Here is a 21819-nt window from a genome sequence, read left to right on the forward strand (position 1 = left end):
ATATGTTTTTAAATTATTTTGCTGTCATATAATAATCAGGAGGTTGACTTATTTTTAACAAATTACTAATAAAAAGTTTGATTGTATTTTAACCACAATCTCCTTCCCTGAGTGCCCTATGAATATATACTTCTTTGTGTGTCAATACAAGTGGTTAGTTTTGCCTTATAAGCAATAAGTGGTGGAAGTGGGCAGGTATACAGTGCTATTCTGTACCGCCACATCTCCTACTCCTTTGAATGGAAAACTATCAAATTCCATTCACTTACATTTTCCATATGGCACTTCCAAATTTCTACTTTCACCACTGCTTATAAGCAGATAGTAAGCAACAATGGGGCAGAGACTGATGGGAATAATTAAATATTCTCTGTAAAGTACTGCTTAAATTGTAGACGCTATAAAAATAGAGGGCAATAAAATAAATAATTCTTCAGTGTTTCATTATGAGACTCTCATACATGTTAATTTTCCCTATATTATCAAAGTGCAAGATGTACGAAGTAGCAGAGCTTTTCAATTTGTGCATATACACTCATTTGTCCATCTTCCATGGGTATATGCCCACATGCCAAAAGAGTGGAAATGCCACTTCAAAGTCCTGCCTATTACCACTTTATAACTGCCATATTTATTACTTTCACTTTTTCAGTTTTCTCCTAAAATACTGCTTTGTTTATCCTTAGTGGATGTTTTAGTACTTTCATTACACTTTCCAGATTAAGCACCAGTTTTGATAAACATTCTGGAACAACAGTCATTATATTCATCTGGGATCGCTGATTGCACATATTTCATGTTTTAACAGTCTTAGGCTTCTTAGAAAAGCAGGTAATTAGTACTTGGTGTTCCCTCATGTTAGACTTCCTAGAAGCTTTCTGACATTTCCAAATCTTTGAACAGGGGAAGATATATACCATACAAGCATTGGTAAAGAGTGGGCCTCTCTAGCTGCTGTGGAACTACAAGACCTGGCATGGTATACTGGGACTTGTAGTTCCAAAACAGGTAGAGAGCTACAGACTGCTTTAAACTGTGGTATACAATCTTAGTCCCCAGGTTCTTGCCACAATTGAGAAGATCATCCAGGGGGTGTTGGAGAGCCTGTCTAGAAATGAAGCCCCCATTCTTACTGTGGAAAACAGATCAAAGTGGACCAACATAGAGTAAGTTTAATATATTTACAGAGCCTCTCTGAAAATCACTTTTAAGGTATAGCTGTCAATAAAATATAAAAATATTATCATTACTTTAATAATTTCTCTCTTAAATAGGAACACAACCTTCCAAAATATTTAGAGCACATTTATAAAACACGTTATACAGGAATACTCTACAAAACAAAAAGTTAATTAATTAAAAAGTGCCCTACATTTTATAAAAACTGCACATATTTTATAAATGTTCCCCAAATAGCATCTTGCACTTACCCAACAGCGTATGTCATGTATAATTTTTTTTTTATCTCAATTACTACATCCCTATATTTAAAGAGCACACAACTAAGTTTTTCTCACTGAGGGCTGAAGAAATTAAAATTTCTATAATTACAAATAAATTTTGGCCTTTTGAAAGGTCTCTGTTTCAGGCAAGTATGGGGTAGATAAAATTGCATGCAATGCACTTATAATTGTTTGAAACAAAAATAAAACATTTCCCAGAAAGATAAACCTGACTGATGTGGATTTCCCCTTTAATGTACGCCATGTTCCAATGATTGATTTATGCTAGTTGTTTGTTTGTTTTTTGTTCTTTTTTTACTATGCTTTAATGTAAAGTGACTTGTTTTTCCATTATTGTTATAGTTCTACTACAATTGCACTGGAACTGCAATGGGCACTTAGTTGAATATACTTATATTCCAGGTTTAATAATGCGGTTGGGTTGCAGATGGTGGAAAATTGCACTACCCGAAAAGTGAGGAGTGACTGCCCCAAATCTGCAAAGCGGTTTGGTAAAAGCACTACAAAATCATGCCCTTTCACTTATAAAAATGCCAGAGTGCAAAAACAAAATATATCCCATAGAAATTGCAGTGAGGTAGACAATAGAATAATGTACAATGTAAAATATGTCAGCTTCTGGAATAGTATGAAATCATTTACATATACAGTTGCAAAATATTACAAAATACCCTTTTATTTTAAGAGCTTATTGTAATAGTTCTTTAGTAGGGCTGTAAGGAATATGTTCCTTAGCACTCTGCTTTTATTTCCAGGAAAACAAACATGATTCAGATTGATGTTTTCATCTTCAGGTAACAAGTGAAAGGATAGTGGCTCCCCATTCCTATTTACTATGTATTTGCATATTTGATTAAAAAAGGATTCATTAAATTGAGATGTCCTTTATGTAAAAGACCACTTGCTTTTACAAAGACAGTGAATTATAGAAAATAACATTAATAATGGTAATTATTTTGAAAATGATAACCTCTCATAGAAGCATAGAATGTCACAACAGAACACTCACAGTTCACTTATTTGGTGCATTTGTTATTTGTTTTTTTTTAGTATTTTATATCTAAGCCTAAACAATACCAATATGTTTTTACTATGAATTTTATTATCCCATTTACTTTTTTATCCTTACAGTTGTCTGACATAACCTTATTATATGTAGTGTATTAATAATCCTATTTAATTCTAAAATTAAAATTTCACCCACAGCCCTGACAATGAAAATCTTATCTGTGATCTACAGGCTAGTGCACACTGACACATATGCCACCAAGAGGTAAGTATTTGTATAAGGCTGGGTACAGACTGCAAGTTTTTCATCCGATTATCATACCAATCACACAATAAATGACCGTTAGGTCCAATATCGCATTAGTGTGTTCACTCCAACAATCATGTTTTATTGTTCCAAAGCACATCGTATCATTTCATTTGATTTTATAAATGGACTAGAAATCTCTATAAATGATGGAACGATCTTGTGCCAATTCTGAAGTGTGTATGCACTCATGACCAGCAGTATAGGCAGATCTCCATAAAGTTTACAGAGTCAAAATCTTTTCAGCCGATGGTTATGACAGATGAAGAGCAAAGATCTAAAGGTAAATCTTGTAAAATGTGTGTAATGCATAGACATGAATCGACACGCTGATCTGGACTTTCAGTCGTTGCTAAAATTGTTAAAGATATTGCATCTGGAGAAATTTTGTGTAGTGTGTACCCAGCCTAACGCAGAGCTGTCTACCTAAGAGCTTGTACTCACAGGCTGTTATCATCCCGCAGGGCATCGTTGAGTTATTTCTATTGATCATTATAAGGAGTTATTTGTCTATTTAGGGAGTATCCATTGAGTACAAACAAAATGTACCTCTTAGTGATCAGTAGGGCACTGCACCATAGACACGTGAGTATGTACTTTAACTGGGCCTTGATCAGGCTATCCAAGCGGGATATGGTTTAGCTAACTGTCCTTGTGCTGGCCACACATGCGCCCATGTGGTTGTTCAACTCTCAAACAGTCAGATCTGCAGTGCAAGAAGACATGATTGTAAGACTCTGGATAGTGGTAGTCATGGCTTAATGTTCGCATTTAATTCAATCCATTTTTTTTATTGGTAGCCAGTGACATAATGCCATTATGATCATCAACCAACTTTTTTGGATTAGTCAATCGATTGCAGCGTTGTTGGGCCAAATGAACAACAAACTACCAGACAGTTGTGACCATATTGACACATGCATGACCAACATGACAGGCAAGTCAGGGGGAGAAAAACTGTAATTTAATGAAATTTCTTATATATCTTTGCTTTTCACAGAGATGTTTATTATGAAAATGTTCAGCTTTATGGCAGTCAGAACATAGTAGACAACATAGTCACTGATATTTCCTGTATGTTGAAGATACCAAGGAGAAAATTACACATTGTAAGTTCTCAAAGCAGCTTAATTTATAGTCATCATTTATATTTTATATCATGAACAACATATTAAGAAATAGTAAAAAAATGTTTTTAAAGTCTATCCAATGCCTACATGCTGGACCTCATTTATGAAGTGCACTTATGGGCTGATGCAGGGTGGGATATAAGCGTAGTGAATGTTGCGTGAAATCACTCTAAGCATGCCCAGAAAGTGGGTACAGGCCTATGAGCCTATGCAAACCTGCGCGGTTTTGGCACTTACGCCCGCCTATGCCTGGATAGGTGGGACAAGGGAGGGAAGAAGTGTTCTAATGTTGGCTGAGCACAGTAAATGTGTGTTCATGCAAACACAGCTTATGTAGACCTACAGAAAGAAACACACATATACACCTGATAGGAGGCGCCCTATAGAAGATGCAAATACTTGCTGCTGATGACTTGACTTAACCAGGCATATGTGTTGCTGATGTGGAGACTGATGCATCTCTAAATGTGTGCAGCTGCATATGGATGGAAATAGTTTTTCCATGCTCTTTTTTTAATAGTAATTTACTAACATTTTGCAAATGTCTCTGCATCAGTGCACAGAGCAAAACACTTTTGTTTCTCTATCCATTTGTTGGGGGACACCGTGGATATTGGGGTTTATTATAGTGGAATAGGGCATTGGGCACTTTAAGAAAGTTGTTAATTAGCCCTAGCTCCTTCCCCTCTACAACCTCTTCCTGTTCAGGCTTCAGTTTAGTTCAAATGTTCAGAGTATCGGATATTTGGGGCTGTTAGGCAGCCCATGGTTGTTAGTGTTTTCTTTATTTGTTTGTTTTTTAAAATTCATTACTTGCTTGCATCTGTGAGCCGCATTGACGGTTCAGTGAGAGCCACGCCCTCTATCTCATTCTGCGGTCTGATGCTGGCTGCAGCACTAGCTGCATCTGCAGCTCCTGCACGGAGCTTGCAAGATTGGGCTCAATTAGGCTGATTAGCAGCACACAGCACAGCTGGCAGTGCGCTGCTTGAAGCGGGGAACCGGAGGTGCTGTGGAGGTGCCTCTGCTGCTGCCCCCCACTACCACCACTGGATATTCTCTATGAGAACCGGCCACAGTAGCCGCAGGCTTCGCTCAGCATTCCACTACTTCACTGTGCACAGGAGAGATGTAAGTAAACCCCTCTCCCAGTACAGTGCTCGGAGATAGGGTTAAAAGTCACAGTGGGTGGCTGTCTCTTACTAGAGGCAGCCAGTAGTATACTTAGTGGGCTGGGTCAGGTAGAGGTTACAGTCTTAGTATAAGCCCCTGCTAGGCACTGGATTGGTGGAGGGGCCTGGACGGCTTCCAATCCAGTGCTGGGCCCTGGGTGGAGGTGCTTCTTCCCTCTACTTCCACTTCCTCCCTGGTGGTCTTTCATTCCTCATGGGTAGACACCAGAATAGGCAGCCATTTTGGAGCTCCAGCTTCTTCCTTTTCTATGCCTTGTTTTGCAATGTAACTGGTTGTAGGGTGGATTTTTGTCAGTTTGGGCCTCTTTGGCTCTATCTCATGCTCACTTTCTGTGCTTTGATTGTGTGCTGCTTGTCTTTTTCACTGTGTTTTTTCCACTGTGATTTGCCCCCATCTGTGTGTAACATGTCAGATAGGGAAGATCGTTGAGGTCTCAGGCTGGAGTGACTTCTATGATGAAGTTCACTTGTGCCGTCTATAACTCTAAGTTGCCATTTGAATGATCCTGCACTGACACTTTGTGCGCAGCCTGCCAGTGTAGGGATCACTTGCCATGTGTGCCAGGGGGTTGTGTTTCCAACTCGGCGGAGCCCATCTGGGCTCGGTCACTAATTGAAACTGTACCCGAGCTTGCCCAGTTGGTGAGGTCTCAATTGGTGATCCTTCTCCAAGTGCCCTTGCCTCTGTAGCAAGTGGGGTGGATTCTATGCCTGAGTTGCTTTGCCAGGGTCCTGTAGCTGCAGATTCTGAAGAACCGGTTTGGGTATGTGGTCTTGTGACATTGGCAAAGGGTTTGGTTTCCACTACGCCATCCTCCTCTCATAAATGCAGGCGAGCGGCGGCGCCCCTTGTAGTATAATGAGTCAGATTCTGACTGTTCTTCCCAGGAGGAGGGCGAAGTGTTGGTTGATTCAGACATGTAGAATTCTTTTTTTGTGGAGAGTGTTCCTCCTGACTGTCAGGATGTAGAGGATTTCATAGGGGCTGTGCGTCAGATACTGAGGTGGTAGTCCATGAGACTGCAGAGCTCTCTCTCTTTACATGGCGGATAAAGACTTCTTTGTCTTTTCCCTCTTCTTTCCAATTGGAAGATTTGTTGGGTCAGCCTTGGTCCTCACCAGATCGTAAGTTCCAGGTGTCCCATCACACTCCAGTTGCAAGGCTGGCTAAGTTCACTACTGTCCCTCTTCCCAATGCAGCCACTCTTAAGGACGGCGCAGACCGTAAGGTTAAAGGCTTCCTTGAGTCCATTTTCTTGGTGGCGGGGATCTCCTTGCTGACCGCTTTGGCGTCGGTGTGGGTTAACTAAGCTGTAGTATGCTGCTCAGAACAGCTGTCTGAGCATTTGTTGGCCAGGAGTCTTCTGAATTGCTTCCTCTGGTGGAGCAGATTCAGAGGGCTATGGTTTTTCAGCAGTGGCGGGACTGATTGGGGTGCGAATCTCTGTCTCTGCGGTCTCTGCTCGTCGCACTCTCTGACTTAAATCCTGTTGAGTCTAACTAGGCTCTTGAAACAGTTCGCTTTTCTGGGGTGCTTTGTTTGGGCCTAAGCTTGACACCATTATCAGTCAAGCAACAGGAGGTAAAAATACTTTTCTTCCTATCAATACTCGCAAACCAAAGATGTACAGGTTCCAGTCCTTTTTGATCTTCAGGCAGGTGTCGGGGTCAGTACTCCATGGGTCAGTCCTGAAGAGGTCAGTCGTCTACTCCAGGGGTGGGCTGTAGCGTGGATGTCAGGCCTGGTCTACTTGGTGTCTGTCTGCTAAATCAGCAGACAATCAATCAGTGTGATAGGCATTCTGCACTTCTAGTGTCTGCTGTGGTGGGAGCCCCTCTTCTTCTGTTCAGGGATCAGTGGTTTCAGTTTCTGCCTCAGGGTACCCAGACTGTTGGACAATACGAGGTCCAGTTCTGCACCTTGGCACCCGAGCTTAAATGGAACAATTAGGTACTCGTGGCAACCTTCTGGCAGGGTCTGGCAGATGGCATTATTGACAAATTGGTAATCCGCGACCTCTCTGCTGACCAGAACCCCCCTTATTTCTTTATGTAACAGGATTAATCTCCATTTCCGGAAACAAAAAAAATCTTCTACTAGGCTTTTTGTTCCTCGTCTTGCTCCTTGTTTTCAGAACCCGAACCCGGTTCCCCCTAAAGAACCAATGCAATTCTGTCTCACCCCCGAAGAAAGGGAGAGACACTTCAAACAAAACCTCTGCTCATACTGCGGGGAATCCAGTATTCTATTGTCTACCTGTTCTAAGAGGCCAGGAAACGCCTCCACCTAGTCCGTGCAAGGGAGGCTTTTCTAGGAGTCAGACTTTCCACTCCCTATGCTACCTCGAAACCAGCTATTTTTTATGTCGATTTATCTGACAACTCCTAGCGACCCCTTTGTGACCTCTGCCTTTGTGGACATCGGCGCTGATGGAAATTTCATCTCTGCCACCTTGGCATCGCAACACCAAATACCCACCCAAACTTTGCCTCACCCGTTGTTTCTCACCACTGTGGACGGAAATCGTGTCATCAACGGTTCCATCTCTAGGGTCACTTCTTCTATTCAGCTGATGGTAGAGAATGGATTGAGCTTCTGGTAGTACCCCAGTCCATCAATTCAGTCATCCTGGGTCTCCCATGGCTCAGAGTACATGTGCCTCACATTGATTGGAGTTCAGCACAGGTTACTTCATGGGGTCCTCAGTGTTTCAAGAAATGTCTCCTTACTGTAAAACCTAAGAAGGAGAATACGTCTACTATTCTTTGCAAGGTGCTTTCTTCACAACTGGAGCTTCCAGCACCCTATGCCTCCTTTTGGGATGTCTTCTGCAAAGCAGCTTCCAAGATTCTTTCTCCTTGTCTTTCTTGGGACTATCCAATTGACTTGATACTGGGTAAGCCCATTTCTAATGGTAGGATTTATTCTCTCTCCCTCCATGAAAATCAGGCAACATGACATCATCAGAGAATCTACAACACTTGCTGGTGCTGGCTTCTTTTATGTTAAGAAAAATGGTACTTTACGCCCCTGCATCAATTATCAGCAGTTAAACTCCATTACTATCAAAAACAGGTATTCTCTCCCTTTTATTACTGAATTATTTGATCAAATTAGCGGCTCCAAAATTTTCTCTAAATTACACCTTTTCTTATAATTTAATCCGGATCTGCAAGGGTGATGAATGGATTACTGTCTTCAGTACTCGTGATGGGCACTATAAGTACCTCATCATGCCATTCGGGCTCTGTAATGCCCCAGCAGTGTTTCAATCACTCGTTAACAAAATCTTTCAAGACCTTCTCTACAAATTGGTGGTAGTATATCTTGATGATATATTAATTTTCTCCTCTCATCTCATTACCCACCGTTCTCATGTGAAGGAAGTTCTGTTTCACCTTTGTCAGTGCAGACTCTTTTGTAAACTCAAGAAATTTATTTTTGAGGTTCCTCAGATCCCTTTCCTAGGATACATAGTCTCTGGTGCAGGTTTGCAAATAGATCTGGAGAAGGTTTTTGCAAACATTAATTGGCCATGACCTCAGGGCCTGAAGGCTGTACAACATTTTTTTGGGTTCGCTAATTATTATAAGCAATTTATTAATCAATTCTCCACACTGATTGCCCCTATCACAGCTCTCATTCGAAAATCAGCAAACCCAATGAATTAGCCTCCTGAGGCTATATCAGCATTTTCCTCTTTGAAAGAGGCATTCCCATCTACACCTGTCCTGGATCAACCTGACTAAGGAAAACCTTTTTTTCCTGCAAGTTGACACCTCATTAGTTGGAGTAGGGGCTGTACATTTGCAGGAATCCTCTTAGGGTAACCTTCGTCCTTGTGGATTCTTTTCTAAGAAATTTTCAACCTCAGAATGCAACTATGGGATAGGTGACAAGGTGAGCCTTCTGTAGAGATTTGGGACTCCTCATGGTACCATCCACAGACCAATGGCCAGACGTGTAAACGTGTAAACCAAGATCTAAAATTATCCGCTGCTTCTCCTCCCGTTAACAAGATGATTGGAACAATTTACTCCCATGGGCTGAGTTCCCCATATACAGATGAATCCAGAGAAACCCTATAAATGATTCCTCTGGATCCTCCCCCTACTTTACAGTTTATGCCATCTCCTCTTGCACCTACAGTCCCTGCTGCCCACTCTCTGGTTCAAGATTTTGCTCATATCTGGGCCTTAACTAAGGAAAATTTGTTGAAAACTTGCTGCTGACCGTCGCAGGAAATTGATTCCCACTTTTCATCTTGGAGATAAGGTGTGGCTCTCCACACAGATCCTGAGGCTTCAGGTGCCCTCGATGAAATTGGCTCCACATTTTATTGGGCCTTACCCAGTGATACAGATCATCAACCCTGTAACTTACGGACACCGCCTTCCTCCCTCTCTGAAGAACCACAATACTTTTTATGTTCCCTTACTTAAACTACTGATCCTCAATAAATTCTCTTGCACATTCTTTCGTCCACATCCCATTTTGACTGCGTCTGGCAACAAGTGTGAGATCAGTCACATTCTGGATTCTTGCAACTTGCGTGGATGCCCCTATTTGGTCCATTGGAAGGGTTTTGGTCCCAAGGAGAGGTCGTGGGTGTATAAGGAGGACCTCCATGCTCCTCATCTTCTGGTCGATTTCATCAAAAGAAAATTCTAGAAGAACGCATCCCCCTGTGGAGGGGGGTATTGTCAGAAGCCGTCCCTGCACGCACAGTTGTTGCCAGAGATGCCTTCTCTGCTCCCACTCGCACTTCTCGTTGCTAGGCAATGGGACGCTCCTTCCAGGTTTCGGCCAAGCATTGCGAGCGCATGCGCAAAACATCCGCATCTCTGTTGCCAGGCAACAGAGATACCAGCAACTCCTTCCTGTCAGCAGTAAGCTGTTTTCACCGCTGATTCCGCTGCCACCAATGAGAGAGCTCCTCCTTCTATTTAAAGCAGGCTCTGGTGCCATTAGGGGGCCAGAGTAGCTAGGTCATCCTATGCTCCAGCACCCTTGTGAACTTCTTAGCATTTTGCCTGTCTTCCTGGATTCCGACCCTGTTCTGCCTGACTTTCCTTTTGGATGTCCCTCTGGTTATATTGATTTTCTGGTATTGACACTTCTCTTCCTGTCTTTGCTCCTGCCTGCTCTTCCTACCTTTATTGCCTGCACGGTTTGACCTCGGACTTCACAAAAATGTCTATTCACCTAACACTTCGCTGGTAGCTATCTGGGAGGACCACGTCCTGCACACCTCTTGCAGCGAACCCCAAACTCCCTTGTGGGGGTCCCTGGCGAAGACCAGAGACATGTTAGAATATGCACCTCCAAGCCTAGCAGCGCCAATACCAGCAGGTAAGATCTTCAGAACTATAAATCCGTGACACATTCTTTGGTGGTTCCTTGGTGGTTCTGCGCTTAGATTACCTATTCCCACCAGTAGCTATGCTTCTTAAAAAAGGTCTCTCCATGGCTAATGTGGGGGGGGGAGAGTAGTCATGGTGTCTGCCACTATGATCAAAGACCACTTTATCATCTCGGTTTAGGAGACAGGGACCTACTAATTTGTGAGAGAATGGGATCAAGAGGACAGGAGGTAGAGTAGGAAGATGAGAAGAGAGTAGAAACTTCCTCTTCTTTTGTGGGATCAAATGAAGAGAGACTGTCAGAGGGTGCTACAAAGGAATTGAGCTGATTGCTTGACGAGGGAAGATGATACCATTTCAAGTCTGATCTTATCTAATTTGTCCTTAAAATAGGAAGCAAGATCCTGGACACTGATGGTTAGTCGAAGGATTTGGGGTGGCGAAGATTGAGAAGAGATTTAAACGTGTTAAAAAGGCATTTGGGATTTGAAACCTGAGCATAGATGAGAGATTGGAAGTATTTTTGTTTTGCAGTGTTCAGATAATTTCTATAGGAGTGGTAGATACCAGTATATGAAATCATTAGAGGTACAAGATTTTTACCAGTGACGTTTTGCTTTACAAGAAAGTTTTTGTAGCGTTCGTATTCTTTAGTGTGTCATGGTTGGCAACAAAGTCTACGCGAAGTATGTAGTGTCGCTGGAGCCACTTGATCAAGGGTAGTTGCTAGGGTTTGGTGAAAATGGGGGTACTGCCCGATCAGGGGAGGAGAATGTAGAAATTGGGGAGAGAAGGTGTTGGAGAGAGGTGGAAAACTGTTGAAGATCAATAGGATTGATATTCCTGCAGTTGTGAGGAGGCTTTGAAGAGTTTGACATTGGGGAGCGTAAAGAACTGGAGGTGAGCGAGTAGCTAATAAGGTAAAGATCTGAGAGGGGGAAAGGAGTGTTAAGGAAATCAGAACTGAGCATAGTCTAGAGAAAACAAAATCAAGACAGTGGCCATCCTGATGAGTAGCAGATTGAATCCACTGGGAGAGGTCAAGTGAGGATGTTAGAGAGAGTAGTTTGGAAGCAGCATTGGAACGTGAATTAATAATAGGGATGTTGAAATCACCTATGATGATGGTGGGAATGTCAGAGGATAAGAAGTGAGGGAGCCATGCAGAGAAGTGTTCAAGAAATTGTTGGTGTGGTCCAGGGGGGCGATAGATGATAGCAACACGCATAGAGAATGAGTTAAAAATCCTAACAGTATGTAGTTCAAAACATGTGAACGTGAGTGATGGGACATTTAGGAGAACTGTGAACGTGCCCTGTGGAGAGAGAAGTAGTCCAACCCCACCTCCTTGTCTGCCTCCTGGTATGGGGGTGTGGGTGAAATGGAGACCACCATGTGAAAGGGCTGCAGGTGAGGCAGTGTCTGATTGTGTGAGCCATGTTTCTGTTATTGCTAGAAGCTTTAGGTTGTTTGAGAGGAAGAGATCGTGTACGGAGGTAAGTTTGTTACAAACAGTGAGTGCATTCCAAAGGGCACATTTAAAGGACTTTGGAAGAGAGGGGAGACAGGTGATGCGTTTGAGGTTTGCTGGATTTCTGTAGCGTTCAGATATATACGAGTGGGAGAAGTGAGGGGGACCTGGATTATGTGATATATCACCAGTTAATAGAAGCAGGGAGGAAGAAAGGTAGGAAACATGATTGTAAGATGTACGTACTTTTAGTTTCTGGTGACAGGGTGTGGCTGTTAAAGTTATTGAATTTAAATAGGAAAAGAGTTCATGAGTGTTAGCTAGAGGTGAATGACGTAATAAAGGGGCAATGTGGTCAGAGGTGTATGTTGCAGGATGGTTGAGGAATGATATTGTCCTAAAGATAATGCCATGAAAATCGAGAAAGGAAAATATTTTGGCAAGCATTAGTATTTATGAGTAAAATAGCAAAAAATGAGGGAATTAAAAGAATTACCTAATTGCAATGTCCTGTGTAATCAGAGAAGTAGTGCAGAGTGAGGCTGCAGTAAATGTAGCTTAATCCTGGATGTCTGGATAGCATGGACTAATGATGTGGGGAGTCATGTGGGGGAGTGAATGGAAGTGTTGAATGAAGAGTAATAAGAACAGGTGATGAGATATTGCAGAGTCATGAGAGAGGAGAGTGGTTCAAAGTCAGTATCATTTCTTCCTGCTTGTGATGGCAGACAAAGCAATTGAAAGTACAATGATGAGATAGGGGACTGAAATAGCTGTAGCATGGGTAGAGAGTGGCTGAGCAAGTAGTACAGCAGGCTGATTAAACAGAGGGGATTTTGCAGGGAAAATAAACTGACAGATAAAACAAACTTTATTGAGCTCAGTAGAAAATAAGTCCAAATCAGTCTTCTTGTGGTGTGAAGCTTGTAGACAGGAAGAGATGGAAACATCAGGAGTAGATTATGGAGTTTCAGATGAATACTGACTATTGTCCTTGTGTAGCTATGGTAATAGGTAGAATGTTCTTCTCCTGTTTCCTCCTGTTTTACTCTGGTATAACTCCGAATTATGCTATTTACATTTTTTTACACTAGTAACTATACACACTAACTATGCAGCCATTCTACAATGAATATATATGGTTAACAAACACATGTGATCAGTGTTCTTCAATCAGGCCCTCAATAAACTCCCCCAACAAACACTAGCAATAAAGGTTTAAACAAACAGTAAAATGACAGCAAACCATTAGAAATAAAAATGCACTTTCTTAATTCAGTTCAAACACTGATGCAATATTGTTGAAGTAATTACCATTAGAAATAAAAAAGCACTTTCTTAATTCAGTTCAAACACTGGTGCAATAAGGTTGAAGTAATTAAAATTAGAAATAATGGGATGCTTCATGTACAGCCTCCGTATGTTCCTTCTGTAGCGCCTTGGCATCTAAACTTAGTGTTAAATGTTTTACATCATTCCCTGTTTGAACCATTGGACACGGTGGATTCCGCTAGAAGTATTTCAGAGCTTGTAACATTATTATGCAAGTCTCCTCTTCTCATTTTTCATTAGGATAGGGCAGTTCTACAAACTAAGCCTTCATTCCTCCTTAAGGTGGTGTCAAGATTCCACCTAAATCAAGACATTATCATCCCTACCGTGATCAAAGGTCGATCTTTGGAGGACATAGTTTCTGTTCGTTCTCTAGATGTAGTCCATGCTATGTGTACATATGTGCATAGGACTCAAGATGTGCGCAAGACGGAGGAGCTTTTGGTCCTCTATGATGCACACAAGAGAGGCTGGCCAGCGTCTAAAGTGTTTATTGCTCGGTGAATTACGGTTGTGATCCCTCAGGTTTATAACGGGGCTGGGCATCCTGTTCCTGGTAATCTTCGGGCTCACTCCACAAGGTCAGTGAGTTATTCCTCGGTGGCACGACATGGTAACTTGACTGAGCAGCTGTGTCAGGCAGCCAGCTGTTCCACAGTTCACACGTTTACTATGTCTTGCAGGTTTAATTTGTTTGCATCAGGTGATGATAGTTTTGGAAGAAAGATGCTTCTGAGCATTCCCACCCGTAATTGCGACTTTGAAATGTCCCCGGTGTCCCCCAATAGTAGGATAGAGAAAAAAGGCTTTTCATACTTATGTAAAATCCGTTTCTCCTAGTCCATTGGGGGAAACCGGGTGCCCAACCTTGACGCTCTAGTTTCTTTTTTTATTTGACTTGTGTCTTTTTTATTAAGAGAATGTTATTGTTTTCCTCTTTCTCTGTTGTTTTTCTCTCTATTGACTCCTTTACTGTGAAACTTCGTTCTACATAAACTGAAGCCTAAACAGGAAGGGGGTGTAGAGGTGAAGGAGCTAGGGTTAACTAACAAATTTCTTAAAGTGCCCAACGCTCTATGTCACTACACTCTACCCCAATGTCCAAGGTGTCCCCCAATGAACTAGGAGAAATAAATTTTACGTAAGTATAAAATTCCTATTTTTTCACCTGTGCACCTCCTATAACTTTATTTCCACTCCTTTAAGTAGTTTTTTTGTTAAAAAAAAAAAAAAACACAATTCGGTTTAGCCTCATTTATGTTTGCGCATCTCTGCAGAAATGCCACATGGAGGCACAGAATGAGTCCCATTAAAAGTTTAAGATGAGACTTGAGGAACTCCTGCTCTGAGTTAGTGCTATTTTTTAAGTCCCTATGAACAGTGAAAATGGACATGTGCCCTTTCATAAAGCAAGAAGCACCCGTAGAAATGTATCTCATTGCACCTCCTCCCCTCTACCTGTGATTCCACTCGTCTGCAAATGCCACCATTTTACTCCGTAAACCCAATATGCAAGGAACAGTCTTTATTACATGTATACCCATTATGTGTTTAAATATTTTTATTAAACTGGTGGAAGTGCACCTAGAAATATCATTTTCCACAGTACTACAATTGGATGATGCAAAATGTGCCCCATTTGGAAAAGTCAAATATTTTTGAAGGTAGAAAAAAGCAGGGTACGTCACCTGAAATGGGTCACCACCATGCCTTTATCTTATTTAAATAATCTCATCCTGCAAATTAAATCTAGTTTTTGGATGTGGGTGTGCTGAGGTAGGAACTCCCCTGATCCGCCCAACTCCTCACATCACATGGTACAAACCTTTGCACCCAAGCAGATGTCCTCATCTCGGCCCACAACCCTGTAGTGTTAAGCATAGAGGTTTTAACCTCACCTGCTGAATCTGTGACACCGTGGATGGATGGAATCTAATGACACAACTTGCTTAAGGCGCTTCCCCTTGCTTCTTTGTCTGATCCGGCTTCAGGGAGATTTATAGACTCTCTTGGGAGTCCAGGAGATCACCTACTATTTCAGGAAAAGTATGCATAAACCAACATCTTAAATATCTTAAATATATTAATTCTGTAAATTTCTATGCAGACAAGTCTCTGTTGCAGCAATAAAATGTCAGTATTCAACTTTCCTCTCAGCTCTCTACTTCCAAGGGTTGTCTGGCTGGCGACTTGCTATTTACACAAGAAGATGGGACTAGAGTGGACTGTAATGGTAACTCATCGGTAAGATGCAGCACAAATTTATATTTCTGTAAGTGAAATAGGCCCATCATTCACATACAGTGGAGGCAGGCATTTTGTGAGATGAGACAATATTCAAGAGTACTCAGCCTATTAATGCAGTAGATATCACTTACATCTCATTGTGCCTCATGTCTTAGTGCTATTACCAGTGAGTTTATAGGATAAATATTAGAGCCTATACATTTTCTAGGAACAAATAACATCACTGAGACACCTAGTTCAGTCCAAAAAATGCCGTCTTCCTCTGTGTGTAGACAACAGGTACATTTTACATATTTGTTCCATGTATCTGAGTTTTATCCCCAATTTGTTATCCATGTATACTGTACATAGATATGGTTATATGAGTGGACATCCTCAGCAATATGTTCAATGAGGTGCAGCCTTTCATCCTGCACCATACTAATACCATAGAGTGTTCTTCTAGGAAGCTCCATATACTCTTCAAAGGGTGCTGGAGATAGCTGGTTTTCACTAATGGTAGAGATCCTAGTGGTGGGTTAGGGTCCTAGCAGACCTGCTATTGAAGGGGTACAAAAAAATATTATACAAGGTGGATTTCATCTTTAGTCTAGAGATTTATCTCCGAACCCTTTTTTATTAACAAGTTGCAGTTTGGGGCTGTCAGTTTTTTGCTAGGCTGCACTAGTTACCAGATTCACTCCACCATTTTTAATTTGCAGAGAGGCCGGGTTTCATAATTGTGGCATAAACCTGCTGTATTATTATTATTATCATCATAGATTTGTAAGGCACCAGAGTGCTCCACAGCGCTGTACAGTAGGGAAAATAGGACATATATAAAAAAAAGGACATACAAGGCAGACAAAATAAATGCAGACATGAAAACAAAGAGAGTTTACATTCTAAGTGGAAGAGGGCACAGCTGAAACAAGAGAAGCAAGTGGGGCTCAGAATAGAAATTGGGACAGTTGTGAGGGTGCCATAGAGTTTAAGTACCTTACAAAGGGGACCAAAAAAATATAAATATAATCAAGAAAGGTATTTTTATGGTTAAAGCATTCTCTTATTGAGGGTTATTTTCTAGCATTGCATTTCTGTACATATTTGTCATAGCATCAAATCAGCAACTGAGTTTTACCCAGCTAGCAGAAGTTAGCAAATGAAAGGACATATCTGATTGCTATGGTTTAGTGCAAATTTACATTCAAAAACAACATTAGTCGATTTTTAAATTACCCCAAATATTGTGTTACATGGTCCAAAATCTGTGGTAGTCTTTATATCGATAATGACAACATCGACATCCGTATCCGCGACATGAGGACAACGAGCCTGTAATGCCTGGCAAAGCTCTAATACTGTCTGATTGGAAAAAAGACCTGCAACAATTCTGATGAATGAACCTCCCGGCGCGCTACAATCACATCACTTTCAAGGGCCACATTGTGATTCCTGCTGTTAAGGTGGTAATTTATGGATCTGCCGCCTGGACAATGCTGTTTGCAAAGCCCACTACATCGTCCAGCCAGCGAATCCTTTAATTACCACCTTAACAGCAGAAAGGGTTTTCATTTTATCATGGTTAGAACATTTATTATTAGAGTCCTGTTTTAATGAAATCATAAATCACATTTCCTTATTACTTTAGGGAGTCCTTGTGCCATCTAACGTTGAAGGAATCAAAGGTATCCTTTACGTGTTGCAGCTGAAATTAAAGCAAATAGTAGTCCAAGCAAAACAAAGTTTTGTGGATTAAGACAAAGAAAGAAAGAAAAGAAGAAAACGCTTATTTGAAAACTGCGTGTTAAAGGCATTTATTCATTCATGTATTGGTAGATGGGAATATTATACTGATATTGGGTCTACAGTATCTGCCTTTGCTGAATGGGGTCTACAATGATGATCACTCTGAATGTGGGTGCTGACAAATATACTGAGAGAAAAAAACAAACTATATGATAATCCTTTGCTTTTATTTGTTTTTTGTTTGTTTGTGTTATATGTGAACAAGTACAGTTTGCTGTGATGGATATTATAACACACAAGACCGTTTAATTATTGACACTAACCTTAGTTTTGACAATTTCAAGCTGTACATCGTGGACCTAATTCATCTTCAAACTCAACCTGCACGCAAGTGGTGTTTTTAAAATGAGCACAGAACTTGAGGGTATATTGGCCCGTATTAAAATACAAGTGGATCTCAAGATACGTTTCCATTTGAATCTGGGTATAAGTACACTATGCCTAAACAGTACTTTATATTGTTAGCAGTGCCGTAACTAGGCATTTTAGTGCCCTGGGCGAGACAGGGCACCGGCGCCCCCCATCTAAATGGGAGTGACATTTGCCAAGTGGGTGTGTCCAACCTAATGTGGGGGTGTGGTTGGCACTTTACTATCTATGAAGCAGCTTGGTATATGGCAAGTGATCCTAACCTACCTAGATAAATTAAAGGAGAGCAAATACCAGTGCTAAACACAGATAATAATGTTTTCTGGTCCTAAATGGCAGGTCTTAAAACGTAAAGCAATAAATGTCATGGAAATGCACATATGGAATAATAAATAAACATTATCTGTATGTCAAATGGGATAAATTAAAATTATGAATGCAAATGGATTATAATCATACAAATATAAATTTATTTCTAAATGAGGAGAATATTGAGGTATGTATAAAACCATATAAACCACTAAAGACAAAAATAAACAATAGGTAAAATAAAAAGGATAGGGCTTGTTATAAGAGTCCAAGGAATCCTTAACAGATATCCAGAGGGTCAATGGAGTCCATATAGGAAATCCATACAAAAAAAACCCATAAAAAAAACAGCCTGCGCATGCCAGGTATGAAATAAACAAGAAAAACTAATCAAAATTGGTAAATAATAATAAAGAATGTCACAATCTTTGTTCAGCTGGACGCACTGTCCGCCGATATACTTGCTGTGTGGGTATCGTGGAAATCCTCTTGACTAGATGTCAATGCTAAATGTGTCAGCAGCAGTGAAGGCTGGCAATGAAGTAGCTCTGCAGTCCAGCGGTGCCACTCTGGAACGCACGCTACTTCCTGTTGTCAGTATCCTGTTAGGGGGTGTGTTTAGAGTCCCGACCAATCACATGACTTTCTCAAGGGATGTCCTGCTTTCGGTGACTGCTTCTGATGCCTGGAATGAGTTGTTGCTTGTGGGGGAAGCTCGCCAGCTGGGCATAGAGGCAGGTGTCGGGCGGCTGCGCCCCCCTGGGCTTGCGCCCTGGGCGATGGCACCGCCCGCACCTCCCTAGTTACGGCTCTGATTGTTAGTACTGTATATTAACAGACAGAACAGACTGCAGGATGCGCGTATGTATATGTGCAATATATATGCCCTTCAGAAGGCATGCAAAAAAAATCTAAAGAAATTACCAATTATACTATAAGCATTAATAAAAATGTTTGTTTGTTTTTTTAAAAAAAAAAATTTTTTTATTAAATACATAAATTAAGATGTTCTTAATGCTTACTGTACATAATCCTTTTTTATAGTTTCTTTTACATGCATACCTGTGTTCTGTGCTTTCTAGCGGCACACATACATGTATTTTTCAATACAAAGAGGATGGCATTCATCACTGCCAGTCGGCACTTACTCCTGCCCTGTAGTTAGTGAAAATTATACAATTAAAAACACGTACTTAGGAGAAACCCAGAACTTGAATTGGCACACTCTTACTGTACATTGCCTATATTCATATGCCCTTTCCTTTCCCCGTCCCACCCTTCAATTTGTAAGCAGAGGTGTTATGTGTGCTCAGTCTTGAATTGCAAGCAATTGTGCTTATTGGCGCAAAGTCCGTTTCTGAGCATACATAGAGCTATTTCATGCAAGAAACAACAAGTAAAGAAACTTACGTCCAAAGATGAATCAGGCCTAGTAAATTAATGTATAACCTGCTATTTCTTGTTGACTCCCTATTATTATAAATTGTAAGCTTATGTTTGATGCGCTTTTACTCAAAACCGGATATTAATCTTTGAGGGAACAATGCGTGCTTTACTATTGTTAACCTCGTACTGAGATATTTAAGCTTTCATGGTTACAAAAGTGTTTCAGATAGTGAGTAAAGGGTTTCCTTCTCCCAGTAATTTCCTTTAAACTTTAAATCTGTGCAGAGCATTTCTGTTACCTAAGAGACTGCAATCCAGTAACTTGCACTAATTTCTCTGCTCTAATTTTTTTGAAAATGGTAACTGTTAGCAAATGTGTGGGACAGGTAGCATGATGGGCTGTTTTAATTAAATTTGATCATTTCAATTATTTCAGGTGTACTATTTAGCTCAGTAATACACAAATTTTAATATATCCTGTATTAATGTCCAATATCAAAATTATTTGTTCTGACACACTCAAGACCTGCGAACCTGCGCTCGGTTTGTCCTCATTATTGAAAAGGATGCATCATTCCAGAGACTTCTTGATGACGACTTTTGCAGGAAGTGTGGCCCCTGTATCCTTGTCACGGTAAGATCTAAGCATCTGCCCACCACTATTCATGCCACTATGGATTGTTTGTAACTCCTGTTTCATTACCTGTTGCCAGGGAAAAGGGGTCCCTGATCTGAACACCAGACTCTTTATCCGGAAGCTGTGGGACACTTTTCTTATACCAATTTTCACCATGGTTGATGCTGACCCTCATGGTATGATATTAAAGAAATGTAATATATATTTTTCCCACTGTAAGTTTGAAGCTACTCACAGAAACACTGGTAAATTGAAAAGTACTAATGTGAATAGCCTATGACTCTCCTGCAGAATAAGCCCTGGTTGATTTAGTGCTGTCAAAAGTCATAGGAAGACATAAAGTAATAATCTCTACAGGGACGGGGAACCAAGGGGTATATTTACTAAACTGCGGGTTTGAAAAAAGATGATGCCTATAGCAACCATTCAAATTCTAGTTATAATTTTGTAGAATGCACTAAATGATAATTAGAATCTGACTGGTTGCTATAGGCAACATCTCCACTTTTTCCAAACCCACAGTTTAGTAAATATACCCCCAAACATGCAATAAGGTGCAAAAGGCGTTTGCACGCTTATGTCTCATTGTGTTTATTTTGATTTACACATTGCCTATGATATATATATATATATATATATACATATATATATATATATAATATAAATGCTTACTGGCGTGTGTTAGTCTGTCTGTGTGTGTGTGTGTGGAAAAAATAAAACCAAGCTGCAGCGCCACCTGCTGGGCGGAGTTATACACTGACCTACTAAATTCTTAGTGAGTGTGGAAAAAAAAAATTCAGAAAGGGCTGAAATTTGGTATACTAAGATGTTTTTAATTTGTTAATTTAATTAGTTAATTGTTAAAAGTGTTTATAAAGATTTAAAAAAAAAAATATATATATATATATATTTCTTGAAGGAGAAGTGACAGTTGGGAGTGGTTGGTGGTTGCCGGGGGTGACACTGGGGAGTGGTTGGTGGTTGCCGGGGGTGACAGAGTGGGAGGAGTGTGATACTCAGGACCGCTTAGAGAGATCCCTGTGTCTGGATAGACATCTGGATAGATGTGGCGATGAAAATGAAGGATGAGGTGATGGAGAAGAATGATGAGGTGGTGACATGTGGACAAAACCACGTTAAAAAAGGGCGCTTATTTAAAATAAAGGAGAACGTCTATAAGGTATTGTACCGATGGTACTACGTTCCCTCCCGGATTCATAAAATTCTCCCAGACTCTTCTGATCGCTGTTGGCGGGGGTGCCCCCATGAGGGTAATTTTATCCACATATGGTGGACTTGTCCCAGATTAACAAATTTCTGGGCAGAGATTAAACACCTGATCCAATCGATTCTCCAGGTAGCGATACCATTAGAGCCTAAATTTTTTCTCTTGCCCTTGGGAGCTCCCACGGCGACTCGACACGAGAACAAGCTGGCTAGACATATCTTGTCGGCAACTACCTGCCAAATTGCAGCAGACTGGAGGCAGCAATCTCCACCTTCGCTTCAGGCCGTTATTAACAGAGTTTGGCAGGTCCAACGCCTGGAATACATGACCAGCATCATCAATAGGACGTCAAGTTCGTTCACTAAGGTTTGGACCCTATGGCTCTCGTTTTTTCAGGCCTATTCCCGTTTTACTTGATTTTATATTTACACATGTCCGTCCTCTTCCTTCTTTTTAATTTTAATTTTATTGTATTTTATAATCCCTCTCTTCCTTTCCTTTTCTGTTCTGTTCCTGTTTCTCTCTTCCCCTCTTTTCGCATCATGCCCCCCTCTCTTGTGGCATTTCGCTCTCTCCCTCATCTCTCT

At 40.9% G+C, this 21819-nt stretch overlaps 1 protein-coding gene across 7 annotated transcripts in view; it reads left to right on the plus strand.

Annotated features, from left to right (window-relative positions):
* SPO11 (SPO11 initiator of meiotic double strand breaks) overlaps positions 1 to 21819 on the plus strand; it is a 101545-nt gene that overhangs the window by 63077 nt on the left and 16649 nt on the right. For all 7 annotated transcript variants that reach the window (XM_075176491.1, XM_075176493.1, XM_075176495.1 and 4 more), the window contains 8 exons: positions 1053 to 1166; positions 1866 to 1954; positions 2670 to 2736; positions 3779 to 3887; positions 15426 to 15512; positions 17146 to 17182; positions 19892 to 20001; positions 20081 to 20180. In XM_075176491.1, the coding sequence (XP_075032592.1) occupies positions 1053 to 1166; positions 1866 to 1954; positions 2670 to 2736; positions 3779 to 3887; positions 15426 to 15512; positions 17146 to 17182; positions 19892 to 20001; positions 20081 to 20180 (713 nt within the window). The remainder of the gene's footprint in view (positions 1 to 1052; positions 1167 to 1865; positions 1955 to 2669; positions 2737 to 3778; positions 3888 to 15425; positions 15513 to 17145; positions 17183 to 19891; positions 20002 to 20080; positions 20181 to 21819) is intronic.

This window comes from Mixophyes fleayi, chromosome 6 (assembly GCF_038048845.1).
Source record: "Mixophyes fleayi isolate aMixFle1 chromosome 6, aMixFle1.hap1, whole genome shotgun sequence".
NCBI lineage: Eukaryota > Metazoa > Chordata > Amphibia > Anura > Limnodynastidae > Mixophyes > Mixophyes fleayi.